The sequence below is a fragment of the Scyliorhinus canicula genome, chromosome 12 (genome assembly GCF_902713615.1).
Source record: "Scyliorhinus canicula chromosome 12, sScyCan1.1, whole genome shotgun sequence".
NCBI lineage: Eukaryota > Metazoa > Chordata > Chondrichthyes > Carcharhiniformes > Scyliorhinidae > Scyliorhinus > Scyliorhinus canicula.
Genome location: NC_052157.1, coordinates 42,403,878 through 42,430,628, shown reverse-complemented (window position 1 = coordinate 42,430,628; position 26,751 = coordinate 42,403,878). Strand labels below are relative to the sequence as shown.

General features: G+C 49.0%; 1 protein-coding gene across 1 annotated transcript in view; it reads left to right on the top strand.

Moving 5' to 3' along the window:
* LOC119974510 (zinc finger protein basonuclin-2-like) overlaps nt 1-26,751 on the top strand; it is a 110,144-nt gene that overhangs the window by 80,215 nt on the left and 3,178 nt on the right. The window contains exon 4 of the mRNA XM_038813449.1: nt 7,083-8,986. Within this exon, the coding sequence (XP_038669377.1) occupies nt 7,083-8,986 (1,904 nt within the window). The remainder of the gene's footprint in view (nt 1-7,082; nt 8,987-26,751) is intronic.

Genomic DNA, 26,751 nt, shown 5'->3' with positions numbered 1-26,751 from the left:
CAGAGTGTACTATTTTGAAACTTTTGAGTTCCTCACTTCCTCTGCTCGACTTAAAGGTATATGTCCATTAAATATCCATAGATCAAAATGATAACCACAAAATAAAATGGGAAATATGGGAATCAACAGGAAGGGCTCTTACACCATTACCTGACCCCCTTCTTCCCGATCTATCCTATCCACTTACCTTCTCTCCTATCAAAGCGGCTGGGACATGTAAGCTCACCACTTCACAGCAGCTAATGCTGTAAGTATGGGGTGTGGCTTCCCCGGACGCTGCTGTTCCCAGAGCTGCTGTTCCCTGTGCTGCAGGCTTGGATCGGATGTCTGGCCAGAAAAGGTGCGACACCAGTCTAGGGTAAGTAAAAAGAAGCATTCTGGCAATCCAATGGTGATTGCCACTCCACAGAGGGTCGGCCCGATGTTACAGGAGATGTCCAAGTGTGCATGCATGTGCATGTATACGTGTACGCAAACATTTGGTACCACATTTCTGGGTGACATTTTATTTGCAAATGTTTTGTTGCACTTGAATCTGATGGCTTCACTTTCACAAGCAGAAAATAGCAAAATATGGAAAGTAAGGAAGGTCCTGATCACCGCTTTGAATGTGGGACAGGAATACACATGAAAAATGGACAATCAGCAAAGCTACACACCATTCCTTTTCAAAATATCTTGATTAAAGATTTTTCATTTTTAACAATATAACCATATAAAAATGGATGCCACAGGTTACAATGTAAAAGAAACACGACCAACAGTTTGGAACACATCCACAAAAAAAAACCTCCCAACTGTAAGCTAACCTCCATTCCCCCAATAACTGACAGTGACTCGCTCTTTATAAAGGAAATGAGTGGCTGCGTCTCAGATAGAACCTCTAAACCTGCCCCCTGACGGTGTATTTGACCTTCAATACAAAAACTCCATGAGGTCCCCCAACCAGACCGAGGCACTGGGCAGAGTAGGAGACCTCCACCCAAGCCGAACTCGCCTCCACGCTATTAACAAGGCAAAGGCGAGAACATGAAATGAAATGAAAATCACTTATTGGCACGAGTAGGCTTCAATGAAGTTACTGTGAAAAGCCCCCAGTCGCCACATTCCGGCGCCTGTTCGGGAGGCTGTTACGGGAATCGAACCGTGCTGCTGGCCTGCCCTGGTCTGCTTTCAAAGCCAGCAATTTAGCCCTGTGCTAAACAGCCCCTTTTACATCCGCTTTTACCCCCGTCCACAGCACCGGTGAGTCCGATTCCCCAGAAATGGTGAACCAAATGACAAAGCTCAAGGTCGACGTTCTGACTTGGAAATATATCTCCGTTCCTTCACTGTCACTGGTTCAAAATCCTGGAACTCCTTCCCTAATAGCACTGTAGGTGTACCTATACTACACATATCATAGATTATCATAGAATTTACAGTGCAGAAGGAGGCCACTCGGCCCATCGAGTCTGCACTGGCTCTTGGAAAGAGCACCCTACCCGAGGTCAACACCTCCACCCTATCCCCATGGCCCAGTAACCCCACCCAACACTAAGGGCAATTTTGGACACTAAGCGCAATTTAGCATGGCCAATCCACCTAACCTGCACAGCTTTGGACAGTGGGAGGAAACCGGAACACCCGGAGGAAACCCACGCACACACGGGGAGGATGTGCAGACTCCGCACAGACAGTGACCCAAGCCGGGAATCGAACCTGGGACCCTGGAGCTGTGAAGCAATTGTGCTATCCACAATGCTACCGTGCTGCCCTTAAATAATCAATTTTACGTGGCCCATCCATGGTTGGCGGATGGGTTAATCAGCCAGACGGCCTTTACGGTTTTGCTTCAAACTCAATCCCGAGCCGATGAAATGTCTGGGATGCAGTTTAATGAAAAATGGTTGGCTGGGGACTGAACACTGCTGTAAGTTGTTGAACTGTGCTGCCTAGACCCAGTTTGCTGCATTTTTTTCATAATTATTTGTACAGTTCTGCAGCTTCCTGAGACAGCTCCGTGGCAGCTGTCCGCCTTGAGGGAGTCCAAAAGAAACGCCAGCCTGCACCCTTTCCTAGCATGCATTTCACATTGACCATCTGCTAACTGGCCAGCCAGCGTGAAATCGCATTCCTCCAGGGCCGATCGCGGCCAGAAGCGCATTTCGCACCCGCTTCCGGGTCTGCCCAAAGTACACACCTGATAGACGCAAAGTTCACACTGAGGTGTCTCACCACCACCTCCTCAAGGGCAATTCCGCATGGGCAATAAATGCTGGCCTAGCCAGCGAGTCCACATCCCATGAGAGAATAAAAAACATATACAAGAGCATGTCCTAGGGGATTCAACGTCACTGCCTTTTTCACATTACAGGTTGTTGCAGTGATGTGACAACTGCTGCATAAGAGATCATTCTTCCATCAAAATCACATTTGCCGCATGTTTTTGTGTGACCCGATCCTGCCAAACCATCCTAGGAATTAGCTGGCACATCAGGCAGCCTGTAGTACATGCAAACATCAAGGAAACACCAACCACAGTGGTTACTGTGGGGGAGAGCAGGGCAGCGGACAACATCTTCATCAAACTTCCTATGGAATGGAGGCAGCAGAATCTAGGATACAGAGCTTCTCCCAGGTGCCAGGTGTGAATCCAGCTTCTTGATATTAACCCCATAACCTTGAGGAACAGAAAGCATTTGCGCTCAATCACAGTCAAAGTGATTGAATTATAGAATCGTTATTGCACAGGAACCATTCCACCCACTCATTCGGCAGCAGGAGACCCTGCTTTGGGCTTTACACATCCCATCACTCCACAGCTCTTCCTTCCCTTCAAGTGCTTTTCCAGTCTTCTTTTGAAATCGCAATTGAATCTGCCTCTACCAGCCTTTCAGAAAATGCATCCCACACTAGCTGTGTAACAAAATGATTTTCTTTGAATCTTCTGCTCACTTCTACCTGCAGGACAGTACTGTAAACCCACATCTTTGATCAATATTTGGTCACCTACCTAAATATTTCGTTATGTATCTCAGTGTCCAATTTGGTGTGATAACATTCCTGTGATGTAATGCGTTAGTATATTAAGGGTGCTTTGTCAATGAAAGTTGTTATTGCTGAAGTGAGGAAGAGATTCACCTTTTGCCTCATCATGTGCCTTCATTGAACATAGAACATACAGTGCTGAAGGAGGCCATTCGGCCCATCGAGTCTGCACCGACCCACTTAAGACCTCACTTCCACCCTATCCCCGTAACCCAATAACCCCTCCTCACCTTTTTGGGCACTAAGGGCAATTTATCATGGCCAATCCACCTAACCTGCATGTCTTTGGACTGTGGGAGGAAACCGGAGGACCCAGAGGAAACTCACACAGATACGGGGAGAACGTGTAGACTCCACACAAACAGTGACCCAGCGGGGAATCGAACCTGGGACCTTGGCGCTGTGAAGCCACAAACCACTTCATCCTTTGCAAGGAGGTATAAGGTGCCTACGTGGCTTCATTGGCTCAATTGATGACTTCATGCTATGGCCCTTAACTCCAGATAAGACAATATCCTTTTGTTATCCCTCCTGTGGCAACAGTTCCAATTAAACAGCATCTCTGATGACAAAAACGGTGAGACATAGAAGGGTCGCTTAGCTCAGTTGACTGGACAGCTGCTTTGTGATGCGGAGTGACAGGAACAGCGCGGGTTCAATTACCATACAGGCTGAGGTTATTCATGAAGACCCCGTCCACTCAACTTTGTCCCTTTGCCTGAGGTGTGGTGACCCTCAGGTTAAATCACCACCAATCGGCTCTCAAAGGGGACTGTGGCCACATTTATTAAGGCCAGCACAGTGGTTAGCACTCACAGCGGCAGAGACCCGGGTTTAATTCCGGCCTTGGGTGACTGACTATGCAGAGTTTGCACGTTCTCCCCATGTCTGCGTGGGTTTCCTCCGGGTGCTTCTGGCTTCCTCCCACAGTCCAAAGATACGTAGGTTAGCTGGGGCTATAAGGATAGGACAGGGGTGTGGGATTAGGTAGGGTGCTCTTTTGGAGGGTCGATGGGCTGAAATCGACCTATTTCGGCCCATCGACCTTCTGCACTTTAGAGATTCTGTGGAATAAAGGGGCTTAAACTGCTTACAATTTGCCCCAGATGCTCCCTTTCGAGACCCAAGAAGAGGTATTTAGAACATAGTGATGACAGATCTAGCTCCCTCTCATGGCAGAACCTTATGAAGGGTGGAGAGGAAAGCACAGTTGTAGGTCAAACCCTGTCCCTAAGCAATGCCCATTACAGTCTGTCCACAAACAGCATGACGTCCCACAGTCAGAACAGGGTGTCCTGAAACCCTGCAGCACCCTTCTTTCCTCCACTGCTGAAACTCTCATGTAGGGCACCTTTTATTTCCTCTAGATTAAACGTCTTCAGATCACCTTCTGTTAGCTTCCAAACCCCATATCGCACAGTTTTCACCTAATGCATAACTCCACCATCTTCTACACAGCCTCATTTCTATCACCTCTTCAATTAATTAGCTCCAATGCACCACTCTCAAAATCCTCATCCTGATTTACAAGTCGCTTCATGCTCCCACCCCACCTGACCTCAGCGTCCTTCTCCATTCCCCTATCCCAGCTTGCATTTTCCACTCTGCTGTGTTTTTCTCTCCTTCATCCACAAGCATCACCGGCAGCTCCATCATCAGGGATTCAGCCGTGAGCCATCATACGCCTATACTCTCAAATCCTTCAGGCTTGCTACATTTCTCTCTGGTTTTAAAAGTCACCTCAAAGGTTCTGACCATGTTTGAGATACATATTATCTCAGTGGTCTATTTGAGTATATATCAGAGAGCAACCATTGTGACCATTCTTAGATGTGGAAAGTTGCTCTGTTAATTCATTTTAGCCCAGGATTTTACACATGCCAGGTCATTTTCTAAATGTTTATTTGTGAGTACTTATTTTTATGTTAGTGCCCTTTTCATTCTAAGGGCGAAACACGTTCTTTACTCTTGAAATGGTAAATTTTTCAAAGAAAAGAGTACTTACAACTTTTTTCCTTCACTTTTGCCATCACAAATAATTCATATTGCTTCAGCCAGGAGTGAGCATGAGCCGAGAGAAAAACTTACCCCGTTCTTACCTGAGTGACATTAAAACGTATCCATCTCGTGGGATAATTAAGACTTGATTTTGCCTTTAACTTGCCCCACCTTGTTTTTATATCTTGCTCCACGTAACAGCTGATGAAAACAGATAGAATTCATCCAATTGAAGCAAAGAATGTTTGACTGGCTTTTTGAGCATTTGAAACCTTGAATTTAAATATCAGTTGACACAGCCTCATATGAGAACTAAAGGAAATGTCTGTTTAAAAACTGCTCCACTGTTTGCTGCAGTTGACACAATGGGTGCAATTTTCTGAGTCTGTGCTGATGACTGGGACCCTCACCCACTGCCAACACATAAGAACATGCATGGGAACATAGTAAACAGAATCATAGAATCCCTACAGTGCAGAAGGAAGCCATTCGCCCCATCGAGTCTGCACCAACCCTTCAAATGAGCACTCTACCCATGGCCATCCCTGCCCTATCCCCATAACCCCGTAACCTACCCTGCACATCCCTAGACATCAAAGGGCAATTTATCATGGCCAATCCACCTAACCGGCACATCTTTGGACTGTAGGAGGAAACTGGAGCACCCAGAGGAAATTCACCAGACACGGGGCGATTGTACAAACTCCACACAGACATTGACCCAAGGTTGGAATTGAACCCGGGACCCTGGCACTGTGAGGCATCAGTGCTAAAAACTGAGCCACCATGCCGCCCCAAATAGGAGCAGGAGTAGGCCAATTGGCCCCTCGAGCCCGCTCCTCCGTTCAATTATATCGTTCGAATTCTTTGGTCCCACCGTGTGTTTCCTGGCAGCGTGGAGTGGCTTCAATGGGAATTCCCACTGACAGCGGTGGGAGTTCAGAATCCCACTGCCAGCGAATGGCGCAGATACCATAGAAAGCATCCTATCGGGCTGCATCACAGCCTGGTATAGCAACTGCTCGGCCCAGGACCACAAGAAACATCAGAGAGTCGTGAATACCGGCCAGTCCATCACACAAACCTGCCTCCCATCCATTGACTCCATCTACACCTCCCGCTGCCGGGGGAAAGCGGGCAGCATAATCAAAGATCCCTCCCACCCGGCTTACTCTCTCTTCCAACTTCTTCATTCGGGCAGGAGATTCAGAAGTCTGAGAACACGCACAAACAGACTCAAAAACAGCTTCTTCCCCACTGTTACCAGACTCCTAAATGACCCTCTTATGGACTGACCTCATTAACACTACACCCTGTATGCTTCATCCGATGCCAGTGCTTATGCAGTTACATTGTATATCTTGTGTTGTCCTATTATGTATTTTCCTTTATTCCCTTTTCTTCCCATGTACTTAATGATCTGTTGAGCTGCTTGCAGAAAAATACTTTTCACTGTACCTCAGTACACGTGACAATAAACAAATCAAATCCAATCCAATCCATTTTCCCGCATTGTCCTCATACCCCTTGATATCTTTAATATCTAAAAATATATCGATCTCTGTCTGGAACAGACTCAGTGACTGACCCTCCATAGCCCATTAGGGGAGAGAATTTCAAAGATTCACCACCCTCTGAATGAAGAAATCCCTCCTCACCCAAGTCCTAAACAGCCCCAGTCCCTTTATTCTGAGATTGTGTCCCCTCTTCAGACATTCCCCCCGCCCCTGCCTCCAACTAGGGGAAACATCCTGCATCTGCCCTGTCGAGCCCTCCTAATAATTTTGTGGTATCAGTGAGATCACCTCTCATTCTTCTAAACGCGAAAGAATACAGGCCCAGTCTCCTCATTCTCTCCTCATGGCTCAGTACGGCCGCCATCACAGAAAATCTTGGGCTTCGTTTTCCTCGGAGCATTCCGACACCTGCCCTTCAGTGAATAAGTTCCCACCACCAGTTAGAAAACATGAAAGCACTTTTAAGGGCATTATCAGCGAAGTAAATCATGCCAGGTTATGGTAGAGTTTTATTCCATGCGAATTCTTGTGTTACAGGATTCCTCAGGAAAAGTGCTTGACCGTTGGAGCATAATGACTTATGAGGAAGAAATGGTCTCTCTGCACCAGTTCCTTCGTTTTGGAGAAACCAAATCCATCGTCGAACTCATGGCGATTCAGGAGAAGGAGGGACATGCTGTTGTGGTCCCAACTGCCAAAACTAACTCTGACATCAGAGCGTTCATAGAAAGCAACAATCAAACCCGAAATCCTGGTCTAGCCACTCACTCGGAGAAAGTCAACGTGAACAGTATTCATCACTTTGAGAACATTGTGAACAACCTGGCCTTTATGTTACCATTCCAGTTCTTTAATCCTATCCCCATGCCTCTGTTGGGGACATCTCCCAACAGCTTCGTCCTTGATCAATCCCAAGATAGGCCACAAGAAACCAAGCAAGAAATTCCAATTCCTATCAGTAGGAGCTTTCTTTTAAACACTCACGCCGATTCTTTCCAGAGTGCTGAAGAGAACAGCCAGAACTCCCAAGATGACCTGAACCTAGATCTGAAGAATAGCTCCGCCAATGAGTCCAGCGCTGTAGCATCTCCCTCGCTCAGCTTAACACCACAGCACGAGCTGGAACAAGCACATGTGCCTTCTCACACCATGGAACGGGCTGGCTGCCTAACAACTAAGGGGCGTGTTTACTGCAGCTCGTGCGATAAGACCTTTTATGATAAAGGCACATTAAAGATTCATTACAATGCGGTTCACCTGAAAATTAAACACAGATGCACCGTCGAGGGTTGCAACATGGTTTTCAGTTCACTGCGTAGCCGCAATCGTCACAGCTCCAATCCCAACCCCAGGCTTCACGTGCCGACTATGAAAAACAATCGTGACAAGGATCTAAGAAACTGCTCTTTAGCAACAGTTATCCAAGTTAGTCACAAAAGGCTTGACATCTCTAACTGTCTTGGCGCGGAAACCCGGTCTCTCACAGGGCTTGATAATTCCCGTGCAGAGTCAAACCTTCAGAACAACGTCCCCCAGAGCAGCATTTCTAATGCCGGGCACGGTACCATGTTTCAAAACCTGAAGACCGTGCAGCCTGTTCTACCTTTCTATCGCAGCCTTGTAACACCGTCTGAACTTGCCGTTCCCCCAGGCACCCTCCCTTCGTTACCCGTCACAGCTCCTTCGATCGCGGGGCAGCTCCCGTCGAGTGACCCTGTGCCAAAAAAGAAGTCGCGCAAATCGAGCATGCCCGTCAAAATCGAGAAAGAAACCATGGCAGAATTGGAAGACCCCGAGGGCGGACCTCCTGACTGCAACGCGGCTGCACATCTTCGAAGTGACAGTGAGTTTGAGGGAATGAGAAATGATTTTGAAGGAGCTGATAGCGGAACAAGCTACCTGTCCGACACAGAGGAACAAGGCCTCAAAACGCAGCAACGTGACTTGATGACTGCCAATAGCCGAGCAAATGATGAGGCAAAATCGGACAACAGCCCATGCTACTTGGAAAATGGAGATGCTTATGCAAAGGCCAGAACTGTGATAATTTCATCCCTTGGGGAAGAGCAAAGGGCGTCTGAACCGGACAGTGGCGAGAGCTTGGTATCTAAAGCAGAAGGTTGGTTTCAGCCGACGGACATTTATAAGGAAGTGCAGTGCAGGCTCAATGGAGGCTTCAGCAGTGCATTATTGCATCAGAGGGCTGATTCACCGTGCTCCAACAGTCCAGCAGTGAATGGCTGCACATGTCCGCAGCCAGTTGCAGACGAGGGAGATTATCAGGGTACATCTAATCCTAACTATTGCTATGTCTGCAAGAAGGTGTTTAAAAGTTCTTACAGTGTTAAGTTGCATTACAAAAATGTGCATCTAAAGGAGATGCACATGTGCACAGTTGGAGGTTGTAATGCAGCTTTCCCTTCAAGGCGCAGTAGGGACAGGTCAGTGAAAAGTTGCTTCTTGTCTTGTTTTTTTTTTAAAAAGCTGAAAGCAGTTGCTTCAATTATGTTCTGATTCACTTCATCTGACATTCTCAAATGGGTCCTCGCATTTGCATGTTTTGAAAACCTTTTGCCTGGATTCTCCTTGGCAAGCAGTACTTGCATCTGGCACAGGTACAGACAGCAGAGTTGTGTCTGAGACGGTGCTGTTGGAATTTTGGCTGCTCCACCTGCATTGGCCCCAGGGAGGCAGACTTTCAGCTGCTGCGGTGCAGAGGAGTGGGAAACTAATAAAACTGGGGGGCGGTGGGGAGGGAGTGGTGACTGAGAGGAGATCGACCCTTCAGTTTTGCCTTCCAGTTGTTACATTAAAACAAAAATCACCAACATTTTTGGTAGGCCTGTTCCTGTGAGTTTAGTCAATTGAGTCGTTGAGCCCGTCCAGTCCAAGATTATGTCCACTCTGATCCTCTGCGTTACCGAATGTTAGCCATGATGTGGAGATGCCGGCGTTGGACTGGGGTGAGCACAGTAAGAAGTCTTACAACACCAGGTTAAAGTCCAACAGGTTTGTTTCAAACACGAGCTTTCGGAGCACGGCTCCTTCTTCAGGTGAAGAAGGAGCCGTGCTCCGAAAGCTCGTGTTTGAAACAAACCTGTTGGACTTTAACCTGGTGTTGTAAGACTTCTTACTGTGCTTACCGAATGTTAGCCTCAGTGCCCATGGTATTAATAGGGAGAATCACAGCTCCTCACTGAAGGCTGCATCATTTGGCAATGGCGATGCCCTTCCCCATCGACTAGCTTACTGAAACCTCATTGACTGTCAGACGAAGAATAGCCACTCAGGTACAAGGAATCGAGGGACTCATAAACCATGTGGGACACAATCCCAGAAATCAGTTGGAGGAAATCTGGGGTGGGGCAGCTGCCGTTTGTCCAAGCAACCGCCATTTGTGTGTAAGATGCTCTTTGTGTCAGTCGCTCATAGACATAGCCCACAGGACATGATCCGAGTTTGAGAGTCTCTTTTGAAATATTGCTTACACATTTTGTTTTTGCAGTTTTTGTCTGGGAAGTGGTAATTTTTCTTAGACACTTCTTGAGGAGGAGGTTCGGTCTGCCGAGTTTTCCTGTCAGATTTGTGGTGATAATTTTCTTTTACCTATTTTGGACGCTGGGAGACCTTAACAGACCCCCCCCCCCCCCCCCCCCCCCCCCCGACCTCCCCTCCCACCAGATATCCTTTCTGTCAGTTAGCTGGGCATAGTTGGATGTCCTCAGTGGTCTTTCTGCATTCACATGCCCGGGCAACTACTGTTGGGGTTTCCAACTGTGGAAAGGCATTACAGCCACGCTTGATATATAGTTCACATCTATTTTATGTGGACCACACTCGCACACTATTATTTGTACATTTCCTTTTGAGGGTCTGAGGGAAGCGGTGGCATAATCATACTGTTACTGGCCGAGTAACCCAGAGACCCAGGAGAGACCAGTTCGAATCCTGCCAGGGCAGATAGTGAAATTTGAATTCAATTAAAAAACTGGAATGATGGCCGTGACACCACTGTTGATTGTTGTAAAAACCTATCTGGTTCACTAATGTCCTTTCAGGAAGGAACTGTGCCATCCTTACCTGGTCTGGCCTCCATGTGACTCCAGACCGACAACAATGTGGTTTCCTCTAAAATGGCCTAGCAAGCCCCTCAGTTCAAGGGCAATTAGGGATGAGTGATAAATGTTGACTCAGACTAAGACATCCCACATTTCATGAATTAATTTTTAAAAATCATGTAAAAAAAATCTCCCAAGGTGCTTGACAGAAATGTAATCAGGCAAAAATGAACGAGGAGTGAAAGAAGAAGATGTAGGCCAAAGAGCTATTAAGAAGAGCCTAAAATGAGGAGTTGGAGGTGGAGAGCCATGTAGCTTTAGGGAGCAGATTCCAGAACAAGAGGTTTAATTGGCTGAAGACTTGGTGGCCCATGGAAGGAACAAGGGATGTACAAGAGACCAGAACAGAGAGTTCCCGGGGGGGGGGGTGTAGGTTTAGAGGATGCTGTGGAGATAGAGTGCATGAGGCTGTAAAGAGATTTAAATGTGAGGATAAGTACTTTAAATTGGAGTTGGTCCAGGATTCCCAGAAGGGAAAAACAGCAAATGTTGTCAAAACTGATCTTGTACACCTGAAAATGAAATGGATGCTTTTTTAAAAAACTTTGAACTTATTTCTTCTGGTTGGGCAGGTAGTGTGGGTCAGTAAGAACGGCCATGGTGCGTATGCAGGGTTTAGTGTGGGCAGTCAAGCGCTGATATGGGTGGGATCTACAGAGCCTAGGGAATGGGAAACCAGCCAGGGGAGCATTAGAATAGTTGTGTTTGGAGGAGGACACGATTATGGGTGAGAATTTCAGCAGCAAAGGGAGGAAGCAGAGATGGCAGTCCTTGCGATGGACACAATATGAGATCGGAAGCTCACCTCGGTGTCAAATCAAACACAAAGGTTTCTAGTAACCCGTCCAATTAAGACTGTGGCTGGGGAGAGGGATGGAATTAGTAGTAAGATTCCTATCATGCAGTAGGAGGCCATTCAGCTCATCGAGTCCACACTGACCCTCCGAAAGAGCACCCTATCTAGGCCCACTGCCCCGCCCTATCTCTGTAACTTCATTGAGCCTGCACATCTTTGGACAGTAAGGGACAATTTAGCACGGCCAATCTACCTAACCTGCACATCTTTGGGCGTTGGGAGGAAACCGGAGCACTTGGAGAAAACCCACGCAGACACAGGGGGGAAAGTACAAACTCCGCACAGTCACCCAAGGCTAAAATTGAACCCGGTTCCCTGGCGCTCTGAGGCAGCAGTACTACGCTGTGCCATCATGCCGCCCTATAGTATGGCTATGGAATTTCTGACAATGGTCAAAAAACCCCAGCCAGTGTTTAAATAGACTGAAAGTCTGACTGCTTAGAGACAGTGAAGGAGTTAAGACAGATGGTGTAGAAGCAAGGCAGTAATATGTGAAAGCAGATCCCATGTCTTCAGATAATATTACCAGGAGGCAGTAAGCAGGTGATAAGGAGGAAGGGGTCAAGGATAGGTAGTGGGGGCCCCAGTGGAAACAGTGCAGAAATAAATCAAGATAAAAAGAATAAGCTGGAAATACCCAGCGGGACTGACAGCATCCATGGAGGGAGAAACACTTAACTTTTCGAGTCGAATGTGACTTCTTCAGAACTGAAGGTAGGTGGAAATGTGACGGGTTTTAGGTTGAAGAAATGGGGGAGGAAGAACAAAATGGAAGGGTCTGGACTCGGGTAGAAGGTGGGAGAGATTGAATAACAACAGGCAAACGGAGTGGTAACATTTGTCTTAAAGAAACAAAGCATTGATCCCAGAGTAATGAATAATAATGTGAAGCCAAAAACTTGAAAACAAGGGAAGACTGGCAGTGCAAAGCAGAGTTCAAGGCCTGAAGTTCTTGAACTCAATATTGAGTCCAGAAGGCTGTAAGGTGCCTAATTGGTAGATAAGTTGCTGTGCCTCAAGATTATGTAGAAAAAGGTGCCATTTCTGGAACTGCTTTAGCTACGATTTCATGGATAAGATTGGAACTGAGGAAGGATAATTCCATTGAACTGGATAACTGAGGAGAGGCATTGGAGAAGGAGGTGTGGCCAACAGTTGTAGAGATCAAGAATGGGGAGTTCTCCAAGAGAAAGAGAATGCCATTTATGTTAGGGCTGTTTCAGCACAGTGAGGTCAGTTAGAAGACTGTTTGGGGAGGTTCAAATGTACAGCATAGACATGTAATAACCTTGAAGAGGAAAGGGAGGTTAGAAATGGGGTAGCAGTTTGCAAAGACAAAGAGTAGGTTTTTGAGGAAGGCTGTTTTCAAAGGGTGAAATAAAGGTAACTGTTATGTCAGGTACCATGTGGATCAGGTAGGGAAGTTGGATGGCCAGCAATTTGAGTGGGAATGGGGACAAGAGAGCAGTGGTGGGTCGTATAGACAAGATAAGCTTCAGGAGGATGTACGGGGAGATGGAAAATCAACTTAAGAAGGATGCATGGGACCCTGCAGGAAGATTTGTGTTGGCAGGTGAAGAAATAACAAATTATCTCAATCCTCGTGGCAGATACATTTGACAATTTGTCACACCCGTAGCTGGAGTTGATGAATAAGGGGAGAGGGGATTGATGAGGTAGTCAGGACTGGAGGTTATTTTTGTGTTCCAGATTGATCCTCGAGTGGTGAGCTTTTTTGAGGAGATATGGTTTGGCGAGATCTGCTAATGGCTGCCTAAGTTAACTGTTGACCATATGCACCAGGTCAGCAAGCCCCGAAAGAGTGAAAAGGAGGGCATACCAGAAGGAGCTACATCACATGACACCAAATGCATAGCAACTGGTTTATGTTGCATGTGAGCCTCCTCCTACTCGTCTACCAGCATATTCTTCTGTTCCTTTTCTCCCACATGTGCTTACCTAGCTTCCCCTTGACAGTGACCAGGACTGACCAAGTGAAGGTTTTACTGGAGGCAGGATCATCAAAGGTGAGGATGTAGTTGAGCAGATAAACAGCTGCAAAAGTATTGAAGCGAAGGGAAACGCCAAAGTCTGGAAGTTTGGAAAAGCAGTTGTAGTTGCTTGGAGGGACTTTGTTTCCCCCAGGGGAACGACAGGAAACAAGGTTGGAAGGGGATAAGGGAAGGTGGTTTTGCCATTGACTGAGACCATGGGAGTAGAGAGGCCATGGGCAGCGGCCAATGGGGCTGATTCCAAATATAGATGGAGGGCGAAGTTTAGGGAGGACGAGGTCTGTGAATTTACACGAAGAGAGGAAAAGGTGAGTTGAGGTGGAATCCAAATTGTCGAGGCTGGAGCCACTGAGTGCAGAGGCTAATGGAGGAAGCATATCTTGATGAAGAGCTTGGATTGGCTTTGGGAATTGAGAGGAAATGAAGATTTTGAAGGAGGGATAAAAGAGATGAAGCATTTTTAAGCGATTTTTAAGCCATTTAGTTGTACAAAACCCACTATCAGTGATTCAAGAAGAAGCCCCCCCCTCTCCTAACTTCTCAAACATTCCAGGATGGAAAATAAGTCCTGACCCTACATTGTCACCCACACCCCCAAGAATGATGTAGGCTGGTCAAAGGAGGAGGAGCTTCCAACAAAGTAGAGAGAGACCGACCAAGGTGTGACTTTGTGATTAGCACATGGGTTCCACCAGTGTTTGGACAGAGCAATCGATGGAAAAGTAGTGCCTTGCGAGAACACAGCGGTTAGGAACAAAAAATCAGAAGAAATAAGTGAAGGAGGAAGCCAATTGGCCCATCAAACCTGCTCCACCAGTGAGTAAGATCATGGCTGACCTAATTGTGACCTTAGCCCCACTTCCCTGTCTGCCCCCATGTCACTCAACTCCTCCGTCAATCAAAAATCTGTCTAATTCAACCTTAAATGTATTCAATGACCCAGCATCCACTGCTCTCTAAGGAAGAGAATTCCAAAGACTAACGAGCTTCTGAGAGAAGAAATTCCTTCTCAACGTCAAGTTAAATGGAAGACCCCTAATTTTTAAAGTGTGTTCTCTAGTTCTAGATTCCCCACAAGAGGAAACCATTACCCAGCCAAGCCCCCTCAGAATCTTATATGTTTCAATAAAGTCGCATCTCATTCTTCTAAAGTCCAATGATTATAGACCCAACCTGCTCAACCTTTTCTCATTAGAAAAAGCGTCTTCATCACAGGAATCAGTCTCGTGACACTTCTCTGAACTTCTTTCAATGCAATTACATCTCGTCTTGAATAAGGAGACCATGATTGCACAGACTACAAGAGCTGTGGTCTCGCCAATGCCCTGTACAGATGTAGCAAGACTTTAATAATTAAGTATTCCATTCCCCTCACAATGAAGGCGAACATTCAATTTCCCTTCCTAATTATTTGTTGCCCTGAGTATTAACTTTTTGTAATTCATGTAACATATTAGCATTGGAGAGAAGATTCATTAGCAAACAAGAGTAGACATAAACATAAATGGGTCATTTTTAGATTGGCACATGTTGCCACAGAGATCATAGATCATAGAATCCGGGCAATGCAGAAAGAGGCCATTCGGTCCATCGAATCTGCACCGACCCTCTGAAGGAGCACCCTACCTAGGCTCAATCAGTGCTAGCGAGGACTGAGAATTTGGCGCGCCGTTTACTGGCAGCGGATTCTCTACTTCTGCCGATTGTCATTGGGATTTCCCATTGAAACCACCCCACAGCATTAGGAGACCCGCAGGCAGGGGTGCGCTGCCAGCGAGACTAGCGAATCCCATCGCCAGGAAAAGCCAGAGAATCCAGAATGAGTTGGTTGCTAAATTTGCTAATGACACAAAGATAGGTAGAAATGTAAAGGACACGAGGTGCCTGCATGGGGTATAGATAGATATAAGTGAGTGGACAAAAGTTTGGCAGGTGGAGTTTAATGTGGGAAAACTTGAACTATTTTGGCATGAAAAATAAAAAAGCAGCAGTGTTTAAATGGAGAGATTGCAGAACACTAAAGTAGAGGGATCTGGGTGTCCTGGTACATGAATCACAAAGTGTTGGTGTGCTGGTACAGCAAATTCAGAAGGCAAATGGAACTTTGTCATTCATTGCAAGGTGAGTGGAATTTAAAACTAGGGATCTTTTGCTGCAGTTATACAGGACATTGATGGAACTACACCTGGAGTATTGTGTACAGTTTTGGTCTCCTTATTTCAGAAAGGATATAAATGCATTCGGAGCAGTTCAGAGAAGGACTGATAACCTGGGATGGAGGTCTTTATCTTGTGAGCAAAGGTTGGACATGTGCTTGTGTCCATTAGAATTCAGAAGAATGAGAGGTGAGCTTATTGAAGCATGTGATCAAAATGGGACTTGACAGGGTGGATACCGAAAGGAGGTTTTCCCTCATGGGAGAGACTAGAACTAGGGGAGACAGTGTCAGAATAAGGGGTTTCCCATTAAAAATGGAGATGAGAATTTGTTTCTCTCAGAGGGTGGTGTGCCTTTGGAACTCTCTTCCCCAGAGAGGGGTGGAGGTGGGGTGATTGAATATATCGAAGGCAGAGGTAGATAGATTCTTGACTAAGATTCTTGACTAACAAGGGATTGAAAGGTTAATAGAGAGTTGGCGGGAATGTGGAGTTGAGGCCACAATCAGTTCAGCCATGATCTTTCTTATTGAATGACAGGGAGACTGAAGAGCCAACTCCTGCTCCTAATTTGTATATTTAAGGAGGCCCAGATCCCTCTGTCCTGCAGCATTCTGCACTCCCTCCCCATTTAAATAATATTCTGTGTTTATTCCCGCCAGAGTGGACAGCCTCACATTTTCCCGCAGTCTACTCTACCCACCAGTTATCTGTCCACTTGCTCAACTTATCTCGATCCCTTTGCAGGCTCAGTGCATCCTCCTCACAAGTTGCTTTTTGACCTATCTTTGTAACATCAGCGAACCTGGCGACAATGCAGCCTGTCCCTTCATCCAAGTCATGAATATTGATCGCAAATAGTTGAGGCCCTAGCACTGATCTCTGTGGCACTCCCCCAGTTATAATTTCCCACCCTGAAAATGTCCCATTTATCCCAATTTTCTGCTTCCTGTTAGTTAGCCAATCCTCTATGCTAATCATCCCCATGGAAAGGTGCCATATCCTGTGAGCCAAGTTTCCATCAATGTCATGATGACAGTGCAGTCCGCCAGAAAATCTTCATGGTTGCAAGGGTTCTTGTTCACAACTCAATGGACATTCTGGAGGGAAATACACAGAAAGGCAGTGAATGGTCATCTTGCAGACTGCGAGGAGAGTGTGGAGGGTGAAGCAAGCAGGTGGACCAGATTTATCCGCAATGAGCACCCTCGATTTTAACATTAGAACATAGAACATACAGTGCAGAAGGAGGCCATTCGCCCCATCGAGTCTGCACCGCCCCATTTCAGCCCTCACTTCCACCCTATCCCCGCATCCCAATAACCCCTCCGAACCATTTGTTTTGGACTCTGAGGGCAATTTAGCATGGCCAATCCCCCTAACCTGCTTGTCTTTGGACTGTGGGAGGAAACTGGGTGCCCGGAGGAAACCCACGCAGACACGGGGAGACCGTGCAGACTCCGCACAGACAGTGACCCAGCATTAATGGGATGCAGGCATCGCTGGCAAGTCCAGCACTTGTTGCCCATCATTAATTTCCCTTGAACCAAGTGGCAGTTAATAGTAAACCACATTGCTGTGGGCCTCGTGTCACATGTAGGCCAGACCAGGTAAGGATGGCAGATTTCCTTCCCTAAAGGACATTAGCGAATCAGATGGGTTTTTACGACAATCGATGATAATTTCATGGTCATCATGAGGCTTTTAATTCCAGATTTTTATGGAATTCATCGGCTGTAGTGAGATTCAAACCAGGGTCGTCAAAGCAGTACCCTGGGTCTCTGTATGACTTGTCCAGTGACAATAACACTACACCACTGCCTTCCGTATAACAGGGGAGCTGGACATTAGTCCATATTCTGTTGCTCTTTCTCTCTCTTTCATACACATAGTTACATACATGTACACATTCTGTCAAGGGCCTGCGCAACAGGAAGAATGGATGTTTATTTATTTCTCTTTCCATCCCAATTTTCTTAGCCGGGACTGAAGTCAACGTCATTGCCATTCTCTAACATTCAGGGATGAAGACTGATTCATTCAGCAGGCCCTGGAAACTTAATACTGGACCTACTGTTCCATATATGTGATGCACTTCTGTATCCATTGAATTCATGTTTCACATTTCTTGTGTCCTACTCAGGTGCCCACTTGCTCTTGCACTTGAAACTCTTTCCACCTCAGTTCAATTGTCTTTCATAGATTGAAAACAAATTATACCAGCCGAATGAAACTTTTTAAACAAAAACGCACTGACCAATTAACTCGCTCAAAGTGTTTTATTTAAACCTCAGCAAGTTGACTTTAATCAGGATTAAAAAAGGATACAATTTATATTGGACAACCATAATACATTTACAAAAAGAAAAGCAATTAGAGTTTACACACAAGTTATGTAACTCCTGTCAGATGTGTGTCTTAGTTCGACCCTCTGAGGCCTGATACTTGCAGAGTCCAACCCAAGTCGTTTCCCACATGTCCTGTCCACATTTACCTGCCAAGGTAAATTCCCACCCATCTATCTACAACTGACACATGGAGAATTGACACGGAAAGAGCTTTAAAAACTGGCTGCAGACTTCCAATAAGTATAAGCACTTGTAATTGCTTGGGAGAGAAGTTTTTCTTCCTCCAGAGGAGGATGTAGAATATCAGCAGTGACAAAAACGAGGCCTGTGACGTGGGAGTAAAAAGGGCACAGGCACTGATGAGTTCAGTGACGTGTCTGTGTATACAGGTAGGAGAGTTTATCAGGAGGTAAAGGTTTAAGGAGGACTGGAAATTCAGTGAATTTAGAATGGAGAAGGCAAGGTGAGTTAAGACAAAATTTTAATCATGGAGCTGCCTATAGTGCAGAGGCTGATGAGAGAAGTATCAACAGAATTATCCGATATTGAGGCAGAGTGTCCGTGCCGTCATGAACAGCGTCGCATTTCACGATGGCGCGAAACGGCCGCGGGCATGATCGATTCAGGCCCCGAAAAGGGGCCAGCAGCGGGGCCGCAAGAAACACGGTGGGCACAGCACCAGAGCAGCGGCGTCATTGCACGATGCCCGGCTGACGGCGCATAATTTAAAGTATGTGATCCGCGCACAGGGCCCGAAGGATAGAGATGGCTGAGCCCCGCCGTGCCGCTCCCAGGTTCCGGGACAGTGATCTGGAGCCTCTATTAGACGCAGTAGAAGAGCGCAAGGCCATCCTGTGCCCAAGACGTGGGCACCAGCACCCATCCAGCCCTGTGAAGCGCGACTGGCATGAAGTGGTCACCGCGGTTAGCGCTCTGGGGCACCCCTCCCGCTCTGGAGACCAGTGCCGGAAGAAGCTCCACGACCTCACGAGGGCAGCCAGGGTAAATACCCCGAGAGAGTTGAGAGTTCCCCCGGGCCACACCACACCTCTCCCCCCCCCCCCCCCCCCCCCCCCCACCAACACGTTTCGCAGGAACCCCCACTGCCCAAGCTGCCATGGTGTGGTGCCCAGTGTCCCCCACCCAGTCATAATGTTGGCAACATCTGCGCGTCTTGATGCTGACTGTGATGCCTCCCCCCCCCCCCCCCCCCCCCCCCCCGCAGGGTGATCACCTGAGCTGCACCCCCTCACCGTCCATGAGCAGAGGGCTCTGGATGTCGCTGAGGGAGCCGCCGCACAGGAGGTCGCGCCATGCCAGCTCGGAGGCGCAGGACCAAATGAGACTCCCTTGCCTGACTACACTCCCGCAGCCCGTCACCTCCCCCCTCCCCCCTCACACTGCACCCTCCACCCCCTCACACCCGACTCCACGTGTATAACGATACATGCCTTATTGTGTTCTCCAGGGCCAGGAGCCAATAGTCCAGGGACGTCTCGGACAAGCCCTCGCCATCCAGCTCCACGTTCATCCGCCCACAGGGACGCACGGCAGAGAGGGGAAGGAAGACGGACAGGAGGGCCCTCTTCTGAAGCCAGGGCACTGGAGGCGGACGCACAGAGGACAGACAGAGACAACAGGGACGAACACAGGATGGCCAGTCAGGACACTGATGGCCGTGAGATGGACGAGGAGAGGGCTGTGAGCCAGGACAGTGACAGAGAGAGGACTGGGACTCTGGACAGTGATGCACAAAGATGGCCAGACAGACGATGCAGAGACCGGACACAGCATCTAACATGGGCCGCGGACTACATGCATCGGTCCAAGGATTGACCCAGGAGACCCCAGACCTGGGGACAGATGAGGACCTCGGGTTTGCATCACTGCTGTCACCCACAACATCCACCATCGTAGATACACTCACCTCGGTTGGCCATTTTAGTGATGACGCCTCTGGGACACTGGCGGGCACCACACAGCCGAACCGGTACAGCAGGTGGAGGTAGGAGCAGCTGAAACCCACCCACAGACTTAATGTCTTTGGAAACCCAGGAAGTGGACAACAGGATGACAGCCGTCTTCCAGCATCTGCAGACGCATTTGGAGGAGTCCATCCACGTCCAGGAGCAGGGAGTGGTGCTGGTCATGCTGCCACCCAGGCCAACACCACATGGGTGGCATCCGCGGTGGAGGCAATGGGGGCAACGGTTTCGGCTATGGGTCAGGTTCTGCAAGGCGTGGGGCTTCATGTGCAAGCGTCATCCGTGGCCCAGGACAGGGCTGCCCTCTCACAGGCAGACATGTGTCAGAGCCAACTGGACATTGCCGCCGCGCTCCAGGGTGTGGCCGGGTATCAGCAGGCCATTACTGAGAGCATCGGTTGCCTTGCACACTTGCTGGATGGCGTTGTACAATCACAACAGGAGGTTGCACAGTCCCTGACAGGGATGGCGTACTCCCCGAGCTCCATCGCTGCAAACGTTCAGACCCTGGTCGATGCCACAGCGGGCCTCCAGGACTGGCAACGCCAGGTGTCGTTGGTGCAACGGCGCTCGTCTCCGCTCGCACCACCGTCCCATAGTGAGGCCCAGGGGCCACCGGGCTCCCCGAGGGAGGAGGAGGTTCTGGGGCCCGTCCCGGTATCTCCAGCAAGGGAGGTCCCGGAACACTCGGACTCCCCTCATACCATCCCTGGTGCATCTGGCGGGCAGGACAGGGTGGCACCACACCACCCAGCACGCCCGCCGAGCAGCCTGGCCCATCGAAGCCGGGCCACCCCAGGAAACGTGCGCCGACGGGGAGCCACGTCGCAGGACAGGAGTCTCAGCAGTCCGCCTCCAATCCTGCTGTACCGTCTGGGGAAACACCAAGGCATAGTGGTAGGGCCCGTAAGGCAAAGAAGTTAGACACGTAGTAAGTTGGCATGGGTGCAGGACGCAGCTTAGTTCTAGGGGCTAGAGCATTTGTATGTGAATGTCACAATTAAAGTCACTGTTACACCAAACCTAGATGACTCTGTGCTATGTCCGGTGCCTGAGGGGTCATGAGGGGGACCAAGTAGGGGCAGCAGGGTAGCATGGTGGTTAGCATCAATGCTTCACAGCTCCAGGGTCCCAGGTTCGATTTCCGGCTGGGTCACTGTCTGTGTGGAGTCTGCACGTCCTCCCCCTGTGTGCGTGGGTTTCCTCCGGGTGCTCCGGTTTCCTCCCACAGTCCAAAGATGTGCGGGTTAGGTGGATTGGCCGTGCTAAATTGCCCGTAGTGTCCTAAAAAGTAAGGTTAAGGGGGGGTTGTTGGGTTACGGGTATAGGGTGGATACGTGGGTTTGAGTAGGGTGATCATGGCTCGGCACAACATCGAGGGCCGAAGGGCCTGTTCTGTGCTGTACTGTTCTATGTTCTATGTTCTAAGTGGCGCTGGGGTCGAAGTTCGCTACAACGGTGAGGCAGGGTGTGTGTTCCCTCCCCCTCTCAAACCCTGTCGTCCTCGGCACACCGATGCCAGCTACCCCACATGGCCATGTGAAGTGACCGTATGTGTCCGTGACGCATACAGGGATCACCGAGGTGGAGGGGTTAGCTGTGGCCATGAGTCAGACATTGTCTAACAATCCGGAGCTCACAGCTCATCGCAGAGCGGGTTGTCATCACTCAACATGGCACTGATCACAGCCGCTTACACAAGCAATTGTGTGAGACCATCCCGTTGTGCCGCAGGTGTAAGGTGCTGTGAAAGTGGTGGTGTGGGAGCTAGGGTTGTCGGATGGCATGGGAGGTGGGGGGTGCGTTTGAGCGGAATGGTGGTACAAGTGTCTTGCTCAGCAATGCCCTCCCCCTAGTTCGTGAAATGTGCAGCGATCAACGCCTCACATGCTCGCTCTCCAAGCCAGTGGTGTCATGCAGCCTCCCGGCCATATCCAGCCCCCAGGTCATGTCTGTGTCTCCCCTCAGGTCATGTCTGTGCCCCCCCCCTCCCCATATGCAGACGCATCGCCGTCATCGAATCTCCCCCTGTGCCTCCTCCTCCAGGACATCACCCCTCTGCTGGGCTATGTTGTGTAGCACACAGCAGACAACAAATATACGGCTGACCCTCTCCTGCAGGGCATCTCCAGAGCAGTCCAGGTACCTGAATCGCATCTTCAAGAGTCCGAAGCACCTCTCTACAACACCCCTGGTAACTGCATGGGCCTCATTGTAGCGGGTCTCCGCATTGCCCTGTGGCCTCTGTATAGGCGTCATCAGCAACGAACGCAACAGGTAACCCCTGTCGCACAGCAACCAGCCCCTCAGTCCGGGGGTGGGGGGGGGGGGGGGGGGGGGGGGGGGGGGGGGGGGGGGGGGGTCCCCTCGAACATTGCAGGGATATACGATTGCGCCAGAATAAGGGCACCATGCACACTGCTGGGGTACTGGGCGCACACGTGCATGATCTGCATGCGGTGGTCACAGACCACCTGAATGTTCATGTAGTAGGTCCCCTTTCTGTTCCTGAAAACTTCCCTGTTCTCCGAGGGTGGGCGCATGGCGACGTGCACCCCATCAATCGCACCCTGGACCATCGGTATCCTGGCCACGGTGGCGATTCCCGCTGCCCGGGCATCCTGGTGTGCGCGGTCCTCCAGAAACTATGTACCTGTCGGCGATGGCATACAGGGATGCACCGGTGCACCGTTGCCTGTGAGATCCCGGATAGATCCCCGCTCGACACCTGGAACAAACCCGTCATGAAGAAATTGAGGGCTACCGTCACCTTGAAGGTCACCAGGATAGCATGCCTCCGCCCGTTCCACGTGGTGCCAGGTGCGTCATGAGGTGCCATATATGTGCCATGGACTCCCTACTCAATCGGAGTCTCCTCCTGCATGCCCTGTCCGGCAGGTCCTCGAACGACATGCGGTGATGGTAGACTTGAGGCCTCATGGGTCGCACCTTGGCACCACCACCTGCACCTCCTCCTCCCCCTGTGCCCCATCAAGATCAGAATCCTCATCCTGTGCATCCCCGACGATGTAGTGGTCATTGTCCCCCTCCGCCTCCTCCTGCACATGTTGGGCGTGCGGGCGTGCAGCCTGAGCGGGTGGCACGGGGCCCTCTGCTGCCAGTCCCTCTGCTGACTGCCGCTGCCACAGCTGCTCTGAGCCGCCTGCGTCAACGCTGCTGGATGGCCACCTGCTCCCAGGGCAGCGGCTCCCACCACGGCGGCAAACATCGCTGGCTGGTGCCCAAACATTACGATCTGCAGGGGGGAGAAACAACACGGTTAACGATGGAGCATGGACACCTTGACAGCCAGGTGCCATGGGATACATGTGTGCCCCGGTTGCCTGGCCTCGCTGCAGACACGCAGACACCCTGCCCCCTGCCCACAGTATCCGTCCACCGCCCAGTTTTTCCCATCCCTCCTCATTGCGCCACCGTGGGCTGGCCATGCCCTCACTGGGGCTGGCATGTGTGTCGCCTTGACCCTTCCCAGAGATGATCTCCGTCAGCTGGGTGTTGCGACACCTGTGTGGGGGTGGGGGCTGGACACACCTAAGGTCAAGGCGTGTGGCTGCGCGGGATGGCGGCGCCAGTGGCCTTTGCCCATCAGCATGACCTCAACTTGCGAGCGTGTGTTCGCCATCGTCCTGCCATGGCAGACTGGCTGGCATGTCGCTCCCGCGGATAAACCTCCCCACGTGCATGACTGCATGCTTCCACTACCCCCTCCTCCCTCCCCCCCCCCCCCCCCCCCCCCCCCCCCAAACGGGCCTGACTGCATCCTTCCCCTCTCCCGTTCCCCCCCACCACGGGCCTGACTGCATCCCTTCCCTCCCCCCCCCCCAGGCATGGCAGCATTCTGCACTCCCCTGCCCGAACATGGCGGCACCCTTCCCCAAAAGCCCTCCCCCCGCCAGCACCGGCCGTGGACGCCAAAACTCCGGGATCGCCGGCCGCTCACCACCTTAATCATCGTCAGCCAGTCTTATTTAGCAGGGGTGGGACGTCGGCCCATCTGGGCCGCTGAATAGTGGGGGGGCCCAGAGAATCGCTGTACTTAGTGCCTCGGCGATTCTCCGCCAGGCGGTGCGCCGATCTCGATGAGACCGTTCTCGCTGGTTGGACCGGCGTCGCGCGGAAAATCGGCGCGAATGGTGATTCTCTCAGCCGGTGCGGCATGGGAGAATCCTGCCACATATCTTTACGAGGAACTTGATATGATAGGAATAGTTTGGTCAGGCTACAACCTCCACTGAAACCTCACTCAAATGGCTTGTGAAGCTCCTCAGGTGATGAGCTCGTCACCAAAATCAATGCAAAAATACCCTTCCGCCCACGCCCCACCATGCTTCATACCACATTACCCCATCCAATGTTGCTACATTACAAGACCTACCCCCCACTGCAGGATTCTTTGCAGTTTAATGTTACTACACCTCACAATTCGCCTTCCCTGGGCCCACTACAGCCCAGATTTCCTACTTCTAACTCCTGGGCAGGAATTTTCCGGTCGTCCACGCCAGCGGGATCTTAACCCGTCTTATCCCCAGAACACCACATCCCTAGACATTAAGGAGCTATTTAGCATGGTCAATCCACCTAACCCACACATGTTTGGACTATGGAAGGGAACTGGAGCACCCGGAGGATACACACACAGAAAAGGGGAGAAAGTGCAAACTCCACACAGACATTCACCCAAGGACGGAATTGAACCTGGGTCCCTGGCGCTGTGAGGCAACAGTGCTAACCACTGTGCCGCCCTATAAATGGACCTAAGACCAGCTTAACAGCTGCTCCCCAACACTTCCCACAATGTTTGTGTAGCATATCCCCTCATATTTTCATACCTCAGGAATCCCTTTCTCTTCCCGCCCTTTGAAAACTATGGCATTTCTGCCAGTCCCAGCAGATCTCAGTGTTCACCTGGTAAATCAAACCTTATGTTTCATGCTATCAAAGCTCACGTCTTGTTCTGCAATACTGCCATTCGCTTTAGCAACAGACCTTTTCTCCTTTAATTACAACAAAACCCATGACATAATTGGCATATTTGCCTATACTACAACAGGGACTGCACACTTGAGGTTATGATAAGGTGCTATATAAATGCAAATTATTTCTTTCCTTTCTTAAACAATTCCCAAATGCACACAACTACTGTAAGTCTCCAATATCATCCTGAACTTCCAAAAAAGGAGGATAATATATATATTTTTTTCAATAAATTTAGAGTGCCCAATTGATTTTTTCCAATTATGGGGCAACTTAGCGTGGCCAATCCACCTACCCTGCACATCTTTTGGATTGTGGGGGTGAAACGCACACAAACACAGGGAGAATGCGCAAACTCAACACGGACAGTGACCCAGAGCTGGTATCAAACCTGGGACTTGGGCGCCATCAGGCAGAGTGCTAACCACTGTGCCACCGTGCTGCCCCTAAAAAGGATAATATAAAAGTTAAATCTCACGGTAAAGGAAGGTATTTTAATTAAGTCCATTTACAGTTCTCTATGGTAAAATAAGCATTCGCAGAATTCAATCCCCAATGCACCAATTAAAACTCCCCGTTTTCTGGATAATACAAAACATATTTGATTTTGGCTCCTGAACTGCAGACTGAAATTGATTATCACATTTCATTCTGCAAGGTTCCCTGATAAACCAATTAAACTTTGATAGTATTACAATTCCAGACCAGACCCAACAGCAGTTAGGATATTGGACCAAAACCCAGTTTCTTTTTTTGAATGACCATGCGGAAAGAATGATTCGCTCCAGGAGAGATTGCCTGAAAAAAAATAGGGCTTGGTTATTTTTAAAACAAAACTTTATTATGACTACAATATTCAAATTTGCTAACTTCACACCCAAAAAGAACAGCTTATAATTCACACCTTCAACACTAATCAATTTCCCATTCAACAGGAAAAGAAACGTACAGCTCTCAATCTATCTTACTGTGGGAGAATTGTGGACTCAGGATCAGGCAGATCAGTATTCAACTCCTTTCTCCCAAGTTTCCCCACAAAAACTGCCTCACTTGACAGCTTTCTCCAAACCCTGCCTCACTCCACAGCTTTCTCCAAACATTGCCTCTCTCCACAGCTTTTCAAAATGCCTCTTTGCCTTACTTGGCTCCACCCAGCAATGACCGCATCTTTCCAGGCTGAAAAACAAATTCTCTCTCCAGGCTGCAAAGCATTTTAATTCCCCAGGGATGTTGCCAGTCAAACCACAGTCCATTAGCCTGGACTGAAAAACACATTTCTTTGGCAATTTCACCTTCTGACTGCTAAAACACTCTAGCCCTGCCAAACAGAATTATTTGTTTTTGAAAAATGACCACTGCAGTCAAACACACTCTAATCCCAGGCTTTTAACACTTAAATTCTCCAATACTTAAAATCCAACATTCCTAAAGTCTTCCAGTCGTCACAATAGGCCTATGTCTGTATTTATATAGCAGCACTTTAGATTAAAGTCTCCTTGCCATTTTAATGGAGTAACGCATTGTGCATTGGAACCGAACACCCCACCCAAAGAGATATCCAATAACAAGATGCAACGTTAGGAGTGCATAACACATCTGAAATTCATCTTTGTTCATTACTCTTCCATGTGTCACACTGCCTCATTTCGGTGTCATTTTTATTGAAAAATGGAAAGCCTCTATTGGCCTGATAATCTACGAAGCCTCTAATTATCCTGGAGATTGCACAGTGAATA